The following is a 14,933-nucleotide window of genomic DNA, read 5'->3' as shown; positions in this document are numbered from 1 at the left end:
CACTTGTGTATATTTAAAGTGGAGCTCCGGGAGAAAAGTTACTTTGTAGATAAAACTCCCCCTATAATCCTCATGATGAATGTATTCTAGTAAAGGTACGCTGTAATCCAAGGTCCGCTTTGTATTTTTGCAGCATTGTTTTCTTACTTTTGTAAGTCCCAGCAGGCCGCCGCCATCTCATGTGTGGGCATCTGAAGCCAGACTGTATCTCTTCCTGTATTCCATGGTTACCCAGCATGCACCTCCAGATCTTGCACATGCTCAGAGCAGCACGAGCTGTGTAATAGGTTGTAGGTCGGGTTTCCATAGCAACAGCAGTGTCAGAGGAAGTTCCCGCCCCTTAGCTATGGAAACCTCCCCTCCCCCTCCAGGAAGCAGGAAGTTTATCTACATTTACAAAGATTATAAATCTAGAAAAACAAAAATCTTCTACAAAAGGTAATTACTTTATAAAAGATGATAACTGTAAATGATATCCCTTGTTTACTGAAGCTGTAGGAAGAGATTCACAGGAGTCAATCACTGTGTGTAAAATGTCTGTTCCATGCAAAAAATGTATTATTACATGTTATTTTATACATAGATAAGAAAGCGGAGGTGTGAGATGTTATTACAAGCTAAGAAATAGAAATATATTATTAAAAGCTGGAGAATAGACCAATTGTAAAAGTAAAACCTTGGGGGGGGGAGAGGGAGTAGAGACAGAGAGAGCTTCTAGTAGAAGATGTGTCTGTGTGTGAGGTGAAGATCACAGAACACATTTCAACAGTCAGAACAAAATGGAGTCTCTTGTGCTTAAATCACCAATACAGAGAATGTCCATATCATATATATATATATATATATATAACATCTGTACAGAAATAATTTATCATTTACAATTAGCATTGTTTAAAAAGTAATTACCTTTGGCAGAAGCTGCCCCACTAAATTGCCCCATCAAAACTGACTCATCATATTACGGCTATCAAAACTGCCCCATCCTATTGCCCCATCAAAATTGCCCTATTATACTGCCACCATCAAAATTGCCACATCAAAACTGCCCCATCCTATTACCCCATCAAAATTGCCCCATCATACTGCCAGCATCATATTACCCCCATCAAAAATGCCCCATCCTATTGCCCTCATCAAACTGCCCCATAAAATTGCCCCAACAAAACTGTCCCATCCTATTGCCCTCATCAAACTGCCCCATCAAAACTGCCCCATAAAATTGCCCCATCCTATTGCCCTCATCAACCTGCCCCATAAAATTGCCCCATCAAAATTGCCCCATCAAAACTGCCCCATCCTATTGCCCCATCAAAACTGCCCCCATCAAAACTGCCCCATCAAAACTACCCCATCAAAACTTCCCCATTAAAACTGCCCCTTCAAAACTGCCCCATCATACTGCCACCATCAAAATGGCCTCATAAAAATTGCCGAATCAAAACTGCCCCATCCTATTGCCCTCATCAAACTGCCCCAACAAAACTGTCCCATAAAACTGCCTCATCAAAACTGCCCCCATCAAAATTGCCCACTGAAAACTGCCCCATCCTATTGCCCCCATCAAAATTGCCCCATACTACTACCCCCATCAAATTGCCCCATCAAAACTGCCCCATCAAATTGCCCCCATCAAAACTGCCCCATCAAAACTGCCCCATCCTATTGCCCCATCATACTGCCCCCATCAAAATTACCCCATCATATTGCCCCCATCAAAATTGCCCCCATCAAAATTGCCCCATTATACTGCTACCATCAAAATTGCCCCATCATATTGCCCCCATCAAAACTGCCCCATCCTATAGCCCCTTTCTACTGCCACCCTCAAAAGTGCCCTATCCTATTGCCCCATCAAACTGCCCCATTCAAAACTGCCCCCATCCATCCTATTGCCGCATCAAAACTTCCCCATCAAAATGGCCCCATTATACTCCCACCATCAAAATTGCCCCATCCTATTGCGCCCATCAAAAGTGCCCCATCATACTACCCCCATCAAAACTGCCCCATCAAAACTGCCCCATCAAAATTGCCCCATCAAAACGGCTCCCATCCTATTGCCCCAAAATTGCCCCATCATATTGCCCCAATAAAAATGCCCCATCCTATTGCCATCATCAAACTTGCCCCCATCAAAATTGCTCCATTAACTGCCACCATGAAAACTGTCCCATCAAATTGCCCCATCAAAACTGCCCCCATCCATACTGCCCCATGAAAGCTGCACCCATCTTATTGCCCCAAAATTGCCCCACTCTATTGCCTCATCAAAATTGCCCCATCAAAACTGCCCCCTCCTATTCCTGTATTATAAATGATTAGTAATGGTGTGTCCCATCCGCGCCCCCCCCAGGCTTTGTATGTAATGAGAGATGAGATGTTCCAGCCCCTCCCCCACCGCCCATCACTGTGTATAAGAAGATTTGGTCACCATGGCAACAAATTCCTGGTTACCCTTTTTATAAATGGCCGCTGCCTCGCATGACGTCATTTCCGGTTTACAAATAATGGGATGGTACGGCCCGGCGATGCCGATCAATGACACAAATCTCCCAGGAGGCATTGCAGAGCGAAAATGACGAGCTCCGCCCCAGGGAGGGGGAAGGGAAGATTTCAATCTGAGATATAAAATATATATAAATGTCTTTGGATGTGTCTAATTCTGCCCCTCCCTGGAAGAACATTTCATTTTCTAAGACCCCGCCCACTGATTATTCATTGGATATGTCTACTTCTGCCCCTCCCTGGAAGAACATTTCACCTCTTTCTTTCTTTCCTGCTTCTCCCTCCAGTGTTTGGGACTGTAAAGGGACATTATGGTGCTGTGATGATCTTTGCTCCGTTATCTCCACAAACCGAACTCTGACCTATCTGTCTATAACATTGGTTGATGATAAGAAGATGTCGGAGTCAGAAGTGAGACAACGTTGTGAGGTCCTCCGGAATGCCGGCTTCTCTGTGAAAAGAAGACGGTAAGATCTGTTATATTGGAGGTAACACACATACTAAGTCTTAGAATGTGAATAGTAAAATGTAGACAACATTGGATGGTGATGAGATGATGGAGGTGGGACGTTGTTGGGAGGTCTTCTGACACCCGGGCTGTACTATAATGAAAATGGAAGGACAGGTGACATTCTATACAATTTCTGTAGAACCCATTGGAGGTCTCTGTAGTTCTACAGATAATGAGAGAGATGATTGAGATTTCCTGGGCCAGTCACAGATTTCCCAGATGATGGAGAATTTATTCCTCATCCCAAGTTTTATCATTAGAGATGGGGGATGGGGAAAATCATATCCACCAATAATAATCTTAGTCAGGTCCTACAATCTTCCACAAGGTTTTACCTTTACAGAAAAATAACCCCCCTGTCACGGAACGTCCCACACTCTGCTTGAGTGCTTCTGTCCATATACCACTGCCTTGTAGTCTGGTTACAGATATCAGATATTCCAAATGCTTCCAAACACAAAACAAGGCGACACTTACTTAGATGCTAACATGAACTAACTTTATTTAGAATCAAAAGTACAAGACTTTATATGCCGTTGGAACCTCCTCTAACAATACATCTGTAACCTAATTAACATGAGTTCATTTACTAAATCATTTACCCAGACTAAGTGACTACGTCTCCTAGCTCATTGACTATTCAACACACATTACCATAAACATCAACACAGGGTTAATTAGAGCAAACAACAATGAGTTGAATACCCCTAGAACCTGTGGTAAGCCAGACTAAACTCATTTACATTAAACACATTACAGCTGACATCAAACAGGTAGTTGGAGTTGATGACATTAGCATCTCCTCACAGGATGTGTCCCAACAGTATGAATCAGTCTTATCAGCAGGGGGCTGCTGGAGGAATCCCCCCTCCCTTTTCAGAGACACAAATCCCAGATGACCACAGCAAGGAGTCCCCAACAGAATCAAACAACATACAATATATACATATATACACGACTTAGTCCGATTAGTACAGTCCAGACTGGATTTCTAATTTACCTCACAAAGAGTATTGTTCCCTTGAAAATCCAGGGCCCATAATCAAAAGGCAAGAGGCTTGCATTCAGTCCTCTCCAACAGCCTCTGTCCTGGCTAGGTCTGTCACACCCCCCATCCCCTGAGGTCCATCCAATGTGTCAGTATAACTGAGCCAATCAGATGTGTGTTCTCAGCCTGTACACATGACAGCCCAGCACACCAGTCATACAGTCTGCTATCCCAATGGTTGGATGGACATGAGTGTGTGGCCCCTGCCATGGTGAGGGCCCCTCACTTTTCCATCATTTCTTACAGAGCCCCTCCCCCCTACATCATCACAGCAACATTTCCTCCTCTAACACTCCCATTTTATTCTTCTATGAAGGGGTGATGGACTCTGGGAAGTATATATATCCAGATGAAGATAAGAAGATGGTGTGTGGGAGCCCCTCCCCCTCTCAGGTAATACACGGATCCAGATATGAAGAGAATATCCGGAATGATATCAGAGTAAAGTCATATGAACTCTCAGCTTTTATTTTCTGTTTCTGATCCTTAAATATAGAATTCCAGTAATAGTAATCTTTGTGTTCTTTTCCTCTTCTAAATGGCGTCATTTCTGCTCAGTATTGCCCACTTCCTGAGTAGTTGTGTGACCGGTGCCCCCTTTACAGCACTGATCTGATAGGGGCACCTGCGCATGCGCGCTCCCATCTATTGTACTACAAGCCTGCAGTGACACACTGGCTGCACCGCACATCAGAGCTCCGCCTCCATTGTCATCTGATTGGAGCACCGCCTCTGCCCCACCTCCTCTCTATGAGTGACAGCGGCCCTTGCACTTTCAGAGCTGCATGTGGATTGGCTTCTGGATGATGTTCTGTGACAACGGCACAAGGGCCAAACATTACAACAAACTTTATTCATAAAGTCCTGTTGTGTCAAAGTTTACTGACAATACATTTTACTGACTCGATTTTCATTGGAAAAAAATGTTTTATTTTAAACAATAACCACCAATCATTGTGTCACCCCCCAGGAAGATTCTGTCACCTCCCAGGAAGATTCAGTGTCACCCCCAAGGAAGATTCAGTGTCACCCCCCAGGAAGATTCTGTGTCACCCCCCCAGGAAGATTCTGTGTCACCCCCCCAGGAAGATTCTGTGTCACCCCCCCAGGAAGATTCTGTGTCACCCCCCAGGTAGATTCTGTGTCACCCCCCAGGTAGATTCTGTGTCACCCCCCCAGGAAGATTCTGTGTCAACCCCCAGGAAGATTCTGTGTCACCCCCCAGGAAGATTCTGTGTCACCCCAAGGAAGATTTTGTGTCACCCCAAGGAAGATTCTGTGTCACCCCCAGGAAGATTCTGTTTCACCCCCCAGGAAGATTCTGTGTCACCCCCCCAGGAAGATTCTGTGTCAACCCCCAGGAAGAATCTGGGTCACCCCCCAGGAAGATTCTGCATCACCCCCCAAAAGATTCTGTGTCACCCCATTAGGAAGATTATGTGTCACCCCCAGGCAGATTCTGTGTCTACCCCCCAGGAAGATTCTGTGTCACCCCCCAGAAAGATTCTGTGTCACCCCCAGGCAGATTCTGTCTACCCCCCAGGAAGATTCTGTGTCACCCCCCAGAAAGATTCTGTGTCACCCCCAGGAAGATTCTGTGTCACCCCCCAGATAGATTCTGTGTCACCCCCAGGAAGATTCTGTGTCACCCCCCCAGGAAGATTCTGTGTCACCCCCCAGGAAGATTCTGTGTCACCCCCCGAAAGATTCTGTGTCACCCTCCAGGAAGATTCTGTGTCACCCCCTAGGAAGATTCTGTGTCACCCCCCAAGAAGATTCTGTGTCACCCCCCAGAAAGATTGTGTCACCCCCCAGGAAGATTCTGTGTCACCCCCAGGCAGATTCGGTGTCACCCCCCAGGAAGATTCTGTGTCACCCCCCAGAAAGATTCTGTGTCACCCCCAGGAAGATTCTGTGTCACCCCCAGATAGATTCTGTGTCAGCCCCCCAGGAAGATTCTGTGTCACTCCCCAGGAAGATTCTGTGTCACCCCCCAGGTAGATTCTGTGTCCCCCCTGGTAGATTCTGTGTCACCCCTCCAGGAAGATTCTGTGTCACCCCCTCAGAAAGATTATGTGTCCCCCCAGGCAGATTCTGTGTCACTCCCCCCAGGAAGATTCTGTGTCACCCCCAGGAAGATTCTGTGTCACCCCCCGGTAGATTCTGTGTCACCCCCCAGGAAGATTCCGTGTCACCCCCCAGGAAGATTCTGTCACACCCCAGGAAGATTCTGTGTCAGCCATCCCACTGCAGAGCATTACGTGTCACCCAACACACTGCAAACACTGCAGGAAGATTCTGTGTCACCCCCAAAATATTCTGTGTCACCCTCCAGGAAGATTCTGTGTCAACCCCCAGGCAGATTCTGTATCACCCCCAAGAAGATTCTGTGTCACCCCCCAGAAAGATTGTGTCAACCCCTAGGAAGATTCTGTGTCACCCCTAGGAAGATTCTGTGTCACCCCAGGCAGATTCTGTGTCACCCCCCCAGGAAGATTCTGTGTCACCCCCCAGAAAGATTCTGTGTCACCCCCCAGGTAGATTCTATGTCCCCCCAGGTAGATTCTGTGTCACCCCTCCAGGAAGATTCTGTGTCACCCCCTCAGAAAGATTATGTGTCCCCCCAGGCAGATTCTGTGTCACCCCCAGGAAAATTCTGTGTCACCCCCAGGTAGATTCTGTGTTACCCCCCAGGAAGATTCTGTCACACCCCAGGAAGATTCTGTGTCAGCCATCCCACTGCAGAGCATTACGTGTCACCCAACACACTGCAGAGCATTACGTGTCACCTATCCCACTGCAGAGCATTACATGTCACCCAACCCACTGCAGAGTATTATGTGTCACCCATCCCACTGCAGAGCATTACATGTCACCCATCCCACTGCAGAGCTTTACATGTGACCCATCCCACTGCAGATTATTACATGTCACCCAATACACTGCAGAGCATTACATGTCACCCATCCTGCTGCAGAGCATTATGTGTCACCCATCCCACTGCAGTGCATTATGTATCACCCATCCCACTGCAGAGCATTACATATCACCCATCCCACTGAAGAGCATTACGTGTCAAATCTACCACTGCAGAGCATCACATGTAACCCATCCCACTGCAGAGCATTACATTTCTCACATCCCACTGCAGAGCATTATGTGTCACCGATCTCACTGCAGAGCATTACATGTCACCCATCCCACTGCAGAGCATTACATGTCACCCATCCCACTGCAGAGCGCTACATATCACCCATCCCACTGCAGAGCGCTACATATCACCCATCCCACTGCAGAGCATTACGTGCCACCCATCCTACTACAGAGCATTTCGTGCCACCCATCACACTGCAGAGCATTATGTGCCACCCATCCCACTGCAGAGCATTACATATCACCCATTCCACTGCAGACAATTACATGTCATCCACCCCACTGCAGAGCATTACAGGTCACCCATCCCACTGCAGAGTATTACATATCACCCATCCCACTGCAGAGCATTACATGTCACCCATCCCACTGCAGAGCATTATGTGTCACCTATCCTACTGCAGAGCATTACATGTCACCCATCCCACTGCAGAGCATTACATATCACCCATCCCACTGCAAAGCATTATGTGTCACCCATCCCACTACAGAGCATTCCATGCCACCCTACCCACTGCAGAGCATTATGTGTCACCCATCCCACTGCAGAGTTTTACGTTTCAAACATCCCACTGCAAAACATTTTGTGACACCCATCCCACTGTAGAGCTTTAAGTGCCACCTATCCCACTGCAGAGCATTACCTGTCACCCATCCCACTGCAGAGCATTACATGTCACCCATCCCACTGCAGAGCATTACCTGTCACCCATCCCACTGCAGAGCATTACATATCACCCATCCCACTGCAGATCATTATGTGTCACCCATCCCACTGCAGAGCATTATGTGTCACCCATCCCACTGCAGAGCATTACATTTCACTCAACCCACTGCAGAGCATTACATATCACCCATCCCACTGCAGAGCATTACATTTCACTCAACCCACTGCAGAGCATTACATATCACCCATCCCACTGCAGAGCATTAAATATCACCCATCCCACTGCAGAGCATTACATTTCACCCTTCCCACTACAGAGCATTACATGTCACCCATCCCACTGCAGAGCATTATGTATCATCCTTCCCACTGCAGAGCATTACATATCACCCATCCCACTGTAGAGCTTTACGTGTGACCCATTCCACTGCAGAGTATTACATGTCACCCAATACACTGCAGAGCATTACATATCACCCATCCCACTGCAGAGCTTTACGTGTGACCCATTCCACTGCAGAGTATTACATGTCACCCAATACACTGCAGAGCATTACATATCACCCATCCCACTGCAGAGCTTTATGTGTCACTCATCACACTGCAGAGCATTACATGTTACCCATCACACTGCAGAGCATTACATGTCACCCATCCCACTGCAGTGCATTACGTATCACCTATCCCACTGCAGAGCATTACATATCACCCATCCCACTGCAGAGCATTACGTGTCAAATATACCACTGCAGAGCATCACATGTAACCCATCCCACTGCAGAGCATTACATTTCTCACATCCCACTGCAGAGCATTATGTGTCACCGATCTCACTGCAGAGCATTACATGTCACCCATCCCACTGCAGACAATTACATGTCCCCCATCCCACTGCAGAGCATTACAGGTCACCCATCCCACTGCAGAGCATTACAAGTCACCCATCCCACTGCAAATCATTACATGTCACCCATCAAACTGCAGAGCATTACGTGTCACCCATCCCATTGCAGGGCATTACGTGTTACACATCCCACTGCAGAACATTACATGTCACCCATCCCACTGCAGAACATTACATGTCACCCATCCCACTGCAGAACATTACGTGTCACCCATCCCACTGCAGAGCATTACATGTCACCCATCCCACTGCAGACAATTACATGTCATCCATCCCACTGCAGAGCATTACAGGTCACCCATCCTACTGCAGAGCATTACATATCACCCATCCCACTGCACAGCATTATGTGTCACCTATCCCACTGCAGAGCATCACATGTAACCCATCCCACTGCAGAGCATTACGTGTCACCCATCCCACTGCAGAGCATTACGTGACACCTATCCCACTTCAAAGCATTACGTGTCACCCATCCCACTACAGAGCATTTTGTGCCACCCATCCCAATGCAGAGCATTATGTGTCGCCCATCCCACTGCAGAGTTTTACGTTTACCCATCCCACTGCAAAACATTATGTGTCCCCCATCCCACTGTAGAGCTTTAAGTGTCACCCATCCCACTGCAAAGCATTACGTGTCACCCATCCCACTGCAGGGCATTACGTGTCAAATATACCACTGCAGAGCATTAAATTTCACCCATCCCACTGCAGAGCATTACGTATCACCCATCCCACTGCAGAGCATTACATATCACCCATCCCACTGCTCAGCATTACGTGTCACCTATCCCACTGCAGAGCATCACATGTAACCCATCCCACTGCAGAGCATTACATTTCACTCAACCCACTGCAGAGCATTACATATCACCCATCCCACTGCAGAGCATTACAGGTCAACCATCCCACTGCAGAGTAGTACATATCATACATCCCACTACAGAGCATTACATGTCACCCATCCCACTGCAGAGCATTTCATATCATCCTTCCCACTGCAGAGCATTACATATCACCCATCCCGCTGCAGAGCTTTACGTGTGACCCATTCCACTGCAGAGTATTACATGTCACCCAATACACTGCAGAGCATTACATATCACCCATCAAACTGCAGAGCTTTACGTGTCACCCATCACACCGCAGAGCATTACATGTTACCCATCACACTGCAGAGCATTACATGTCACCCATTCCACTGCAGTGCATTACATGTCACCCATCCCACTGCAGAGCATTACATGTCACCCAACCCACTGCAGAGCATTACATATCACCCATCCCACTGCAGAGCATTACTTGTCACCCATCCCACTGGAAAGCATTTCGTGCCACCCATCCCACTGCAGAGCATTATGTGTCATCCATCCCACTGCAGAGCTTTACGTTTCACCCATCCTACTGCAAAGCATTACATGTCACCCATCCCACTGCAGAGCATTACCTGTCACCCATCCCACTGCAGAGCATTACATGTCACCCATCCTACTGCAAAGCATTACATGTCACCCATCCCACTGCAGAGCATCACCTGTCACCCATCCCACTGCAGAGCATTACATGTCACCCATCCCACTGCAGAGCATTACATGTCACCCATCCCACTGCAGAGCATTACGTGTCACACATCCCACTGCAGAGCATTACGTGTAGTCACTAGTGATGGACGGAACACCCTCTTGTTCTTTTCATGTCAGAAATTTCAAACATCACAAAAAATGTTACCTGAATGACAAACCCCATTGTAGTTTATGAGACCTGAACTGCAAAAGTCCCCATTTAGAAGGCTTTCAATGCAAGTAAATGGCCATGAAGAGGGTATGGGGGCCCGGGTACTGCCCTGGGGGACATCAATGACATTTTTTTATTAAAACAATCTTTTTTAAAGGAGAAGTGATTTTAATGATGCTTAAAGTTAAACAATAAAAAAAATCCTTTAACCACTTCAGCCCTGGAACATTTTTTGCGATTCGGCACTGCTTTATTTAAACTGACAATAGTGCAGTCGTGCAACGTTGTACCCAAACAAAATTGGCGTCCTTTTCTTCCCACAAATAGAGCTTTCTTTTGGTAGTATTTGATCGCCTCTACGGTTTTTATTTTTTGCGCTATAAACAAAAAAGAGCAACCATTTTGAAAAAAAGCAATGTTTTTTACTTTTTGCTATAATTAATATCCCCAAAAAATATATAAGAAAAACAAATGTCTTCCTCAAATTAGACCAATATGTATTCTTCTACATATTTTTGGTAATAAAAATCGCAATAAGCGTATATTGATTGGTTTGTGCAAAAGTTATGGTGTCTTTAAAATAGGGGATACATTTATGGCATTTTTTTTTACTAGTAATGGCGGCAATCTGTGATTTCTATCGGGACTGTGACATTATAGCGGGCAGATCGGACACTTTTGACACTATTTTGGGATGATTGACAATTATACAGCGATCAGAAATACAAATAGCCACTGATTACTGTATAAATGTCACTGGCAGGGAAGGGGTTAAACACTAGGGGGTGATCAAGGGGTTAAGTGTGTTCCCTGGATGTGTTCTAACTGTAGGGGGATGGGCTCACTACAACATGACAGAGATCACTGCTCCCGATCATTGGGATCAGTAGATCCCTGTCATGTTGCTAGGCAGAACAGGGAAATGCCTTGTTTCCCCGTTCTGCCTCTCCTCACCGCAATCCGCAATTCCTGCCGGCGAATATCGAGTTTGTGGGACCCGCAGGCACACTCTCAAGTTGGGCATGTGCCCGCTAGGTGGCAAATTCAATGAGATGTATGTGTACGTCCCGTTGCCTACCCGTCCATTCTGCCAACATAAATGTGCGCGCAGCGGTTGGCATGTGGTTGAATATAGTGCCGGGGGGTCTCCTTAGTCTGCCTGTAAAGTGGCACATCTGTACCCTGTATAGAACCTGCTGTAGCAAAACTGACATTTATAAAAGAAAGCTTGCAGGAAAAACTATTTAAATGTCAATTTTTTTTCTTCATAAATAACGGCTTGTTGGTCTGTATGATGAGGTCACAATGTAGTGCACTGGGAACAAGATTAGAGATTTGTTGGATAAATTCTGGTGTCTCTTTGGCAGACTTTGGTGCTCTTGCCAATAGGCTGAGTGGTGGGAGGTTAAATGCCTTGTCAAGCATGTGGTACCCAAATGGTTGGTGTTTTTGCCACGCTTGATGTGCTTGAGACAAAGTTTCAAATTGCAACAGTGCGATCAGCTGCACATGTACTAAAAAAGGTCCAGACAGCTGAGCTGTGGGAAGTGGGCCGGGAGATGACAGCTCCACAATGTGATGGAATAGGGGGGCTGCTCTCTACTCTTCCATGATGGCTGCCTCATTGGGGTCGTGCCTCACCCTCACTTTCCTCTTCTGCTCTATCCGGCACCCAAGTCACGTCAGTGACCTCATCATCATCTCCTTCATCCTCATTACCACCGGAGACAACTTGGCAATACACATCACATTCACATATATATGTATTGATGAAACATTTCATGGAATGTATACAATGTAATATCTCTGTGTAATTGTACAATTATCTCTTGTAGACAGCCAGAGATTTGTCTGGTGATTGTGTCCCGGTGTTGGGTCTGCTGGACCTCTTCCATGTATAGAGGATGTCCTCCCTGACACCTCGGATTTCTCTGCAACCCTCTAAAGGAAAGCCTTCTACTCTTCATGGATATAATGGTCGCCTCCCATTGTGAATTCCCTCTTCTCCCCTCTGTAGGATTCCACTCTTCCCAATATTATCAATACTTACTATGATGATGATGAGGATCCGACTCATTATTAGGACTCATTCATGGTGGGAAAAAGACATTTTCTAAACTTTCTCATCAATAAAAGCTGACTGGAACAATCACTAATACAGAGAAAGAGACTGTATCTTCCTCTTACTGCTGTCCTACTACTCTCCATGCTCCATACTCCTCACCATCCCCCATACTACTCTCCATACTCCTCTCCATCCTCCATACTCCTCTCCATCCTCCATACTCCTCTCCACCCCCCATACTCCTCTACATCCTCCATAATACTCTCCATACTACTCTCCATCCTCCATATTCCTCTCCATCCTCCATACTCCTCTCCATCCTTCATACTATTCCCATCCTCCATACTCCTCTCCATCCTCCATACTCCTCTCCATCCTCCATACTCTTCTCCATACTCCTCTCCATCCCCCATACTCCTCTACATCCTCCATACTACTCTCCATACTACTCTCCATCCTCCATACTACTCTCTATCCTCCATACTCCTCTCCATCCTCCATACTCCTCTCCATCCTCCATACTCCTCTCCATCCTCCTCTCCAGCCTCCATACTCCTCTCCACCCTCCATACTCCTCTCCATCCTTCATACTCCTCTCCATCCTCCATACTACTCCCATACTCCATACTCCTCTCCATCCTCCATACTCTCTCTCCTCTCCTTGGATGTAATAAAGTGATGCGGCTCTATCTAACATATACGGCATTCCCGGTTCCCAGTATCTCTCTCTTCTTGCTCCATCTCTCTACAATTTCTTTCTCCATGTTGCTGACATTATCTTGTATAAGAACAGAACCCGATCCATCAGCAATCCCAAGGAGAGACGGACATCTCATAGCCGGCTCTCTGCTGCCTTATATCAGAGTTTTTGTTCCACAACCAGAACTTTATCCCCCTGAATGACAAGCTTAGCCAAGTAATCCCATTTCTAGAAGTTCATCTTGTGCCAACTCCCCCATCTCTGCTCTGCATGACTCTCTGCCAACACGGCTACTAAGATTTCATTGTGCCGAGTCCGTTCAGCCGCTTTGCCTTTCACTGACAACTTGCTGCCATTTTTATCAACATGATTTATTATATCATCTAAATGTAATCAGAACAACCCATGGATAAATTCATTTCATGTCATGGATCATTACCCAAAGGGACGTGATTATCCTGATTGATTATTGGGCTACCAATATTATTACCTAGTTATTGGAAGGTGTTATTCTCTATAGATTTACCCCATTGAGGTTTTTTACTCTGTAATCAATAAAGATTTATATATTTTATTAACCTTATTCTGCGATTATTACCAACTTCTTCCCAGCTTGTTCTCCACAGCCGATACCCTCTCACCTCTCCCTTCCCCCTCTCATCTCTCCCTCCCCCCTCTCTCTGCATCTGTTCCTTTCCTTGCCCTCTCTCTATATTTACCACATAATATGTTCCTACCATATAATGTATATACAGTATCTGACAAAAGTCAGTACACCCCTAAGTGAAAATCTCCAAATTGGGCCGAAAGTGTCAATATTTTGTTTGTCCACCATTATTTTCCAGCACTACCTTAACCCTCTTGATCATGGAGGTCACCGGAGCTTTGCAGGTTGCCACTGGAGTCCTCTTCCTCTCCGCAATGATGACATCATGGAGCTGGTGGATGTTAGAGACCTTGCACTCCTCCACCTCCCGTTTGAGGATGTCCCACAGATGATCAATAGGGTTTAGGTCTGGAGACATGCTTGGCCAGTCCATCACCTTTACCCTCAGCTTCTTTAGCAAGGCAGTGGTGGTCTTGGAGGTGTGTTTGGGTCGTTATCATGTTGGAATACTGCCCTGCGGCCCAGTCTCTGAAGGGAGGGGATCATGCTCTGCTTCAGTATGTCACAGTACATGTTGGCATTCATGGTTCCCTCAATGAACTGTAGCTCCCCAGTGCCAGAAGCACTCGTGCAGCCCCAGACCATGACACTCTCACCACCATGCTTGACTGTAGACAAGACACACTTGTCTTTGTACTCCTCACCTGGTTGCCGCCACACACGCTTGTCACCATCTGAACCAAATAAGTTTATCTTGGTCTCATCAGACCACAGGACATGGTTCCAGTAATCCATGTCCTTTAGTCTGCTTGTCTTCAGCAAACTGTTTGTGGACTTTCTTGTGCATCATCTTTAGAAGATTCTTCCTTCTGGGAACGACAGCCATGCAGACCAATTTGATGCAGTGTGCGGTGTATGGTCTGAGCACTGACAGGCTGACCCCCCCACCCCTACAACCCCTGCAGCAATGCTGGCAGCACTCATACATCTATTTCCCAAAGACAACCTCTGGATATGACGCTGAGCACGTGACCTC

At 46.5% G+C, this 14,933-nt stretch overlaps 1 protein-coding gene across 3 annotated transcripts in view; it reads left to right on the top strand.

The window, feature by feature from the left end:
* LOC141133851 (NACHT, LRR and PYD domains-containing protein 3-like) overlaps positions 1-13,862 on the top strand; it is a 166,514-nt gene extending 152,652 nt beyond the window's left edge. For 2 of the 3 annotated variants that reach the window (XM_073623433.1, XM_073623431.1), the window contains 3 exons: positions 2,793-2,972; positions 4,381-4,457; positions 12,361-13,862. In XM_073623433.1, the coding sequence (XP_073479534.1) occupies positions 2,793-2,972; positions 4,381-4,417 (217 nt within the window). In that variant the 3' untranslated portion in view covers positions 4,418-4,457; positions 12,361-13,862. Of the gene's footprint in view, positions 1-2,792; positions 2,973-4,380; positions 4,458-5,034; positions 5,169-12,360 lie in introns of those variants that run through there. The other variant, XM_073623432.1, reaches the window with a different exon arrangement.
* The last annotated feature ends 1,071 nt before the right edge of the window (positions 13,863-14,933 follow it).

This window comes from Aquarana catesbeiana, linkage group LG03 (assembly GCF_042186555.1).
Source record: "Aquarana catesbeiana isolate 2022-GZ linkage group LG03, ASM4218655v1, whole genome shotgun sequence".
NCBI lineage: Eukaryota > Metazoa > Chordata > Amphibia > Anura > Ranidae > Aquarana > Aquarana catesbeiana.
This window is presented reverse-complemented; position numbering and strand designations above follow the sequence as displayed.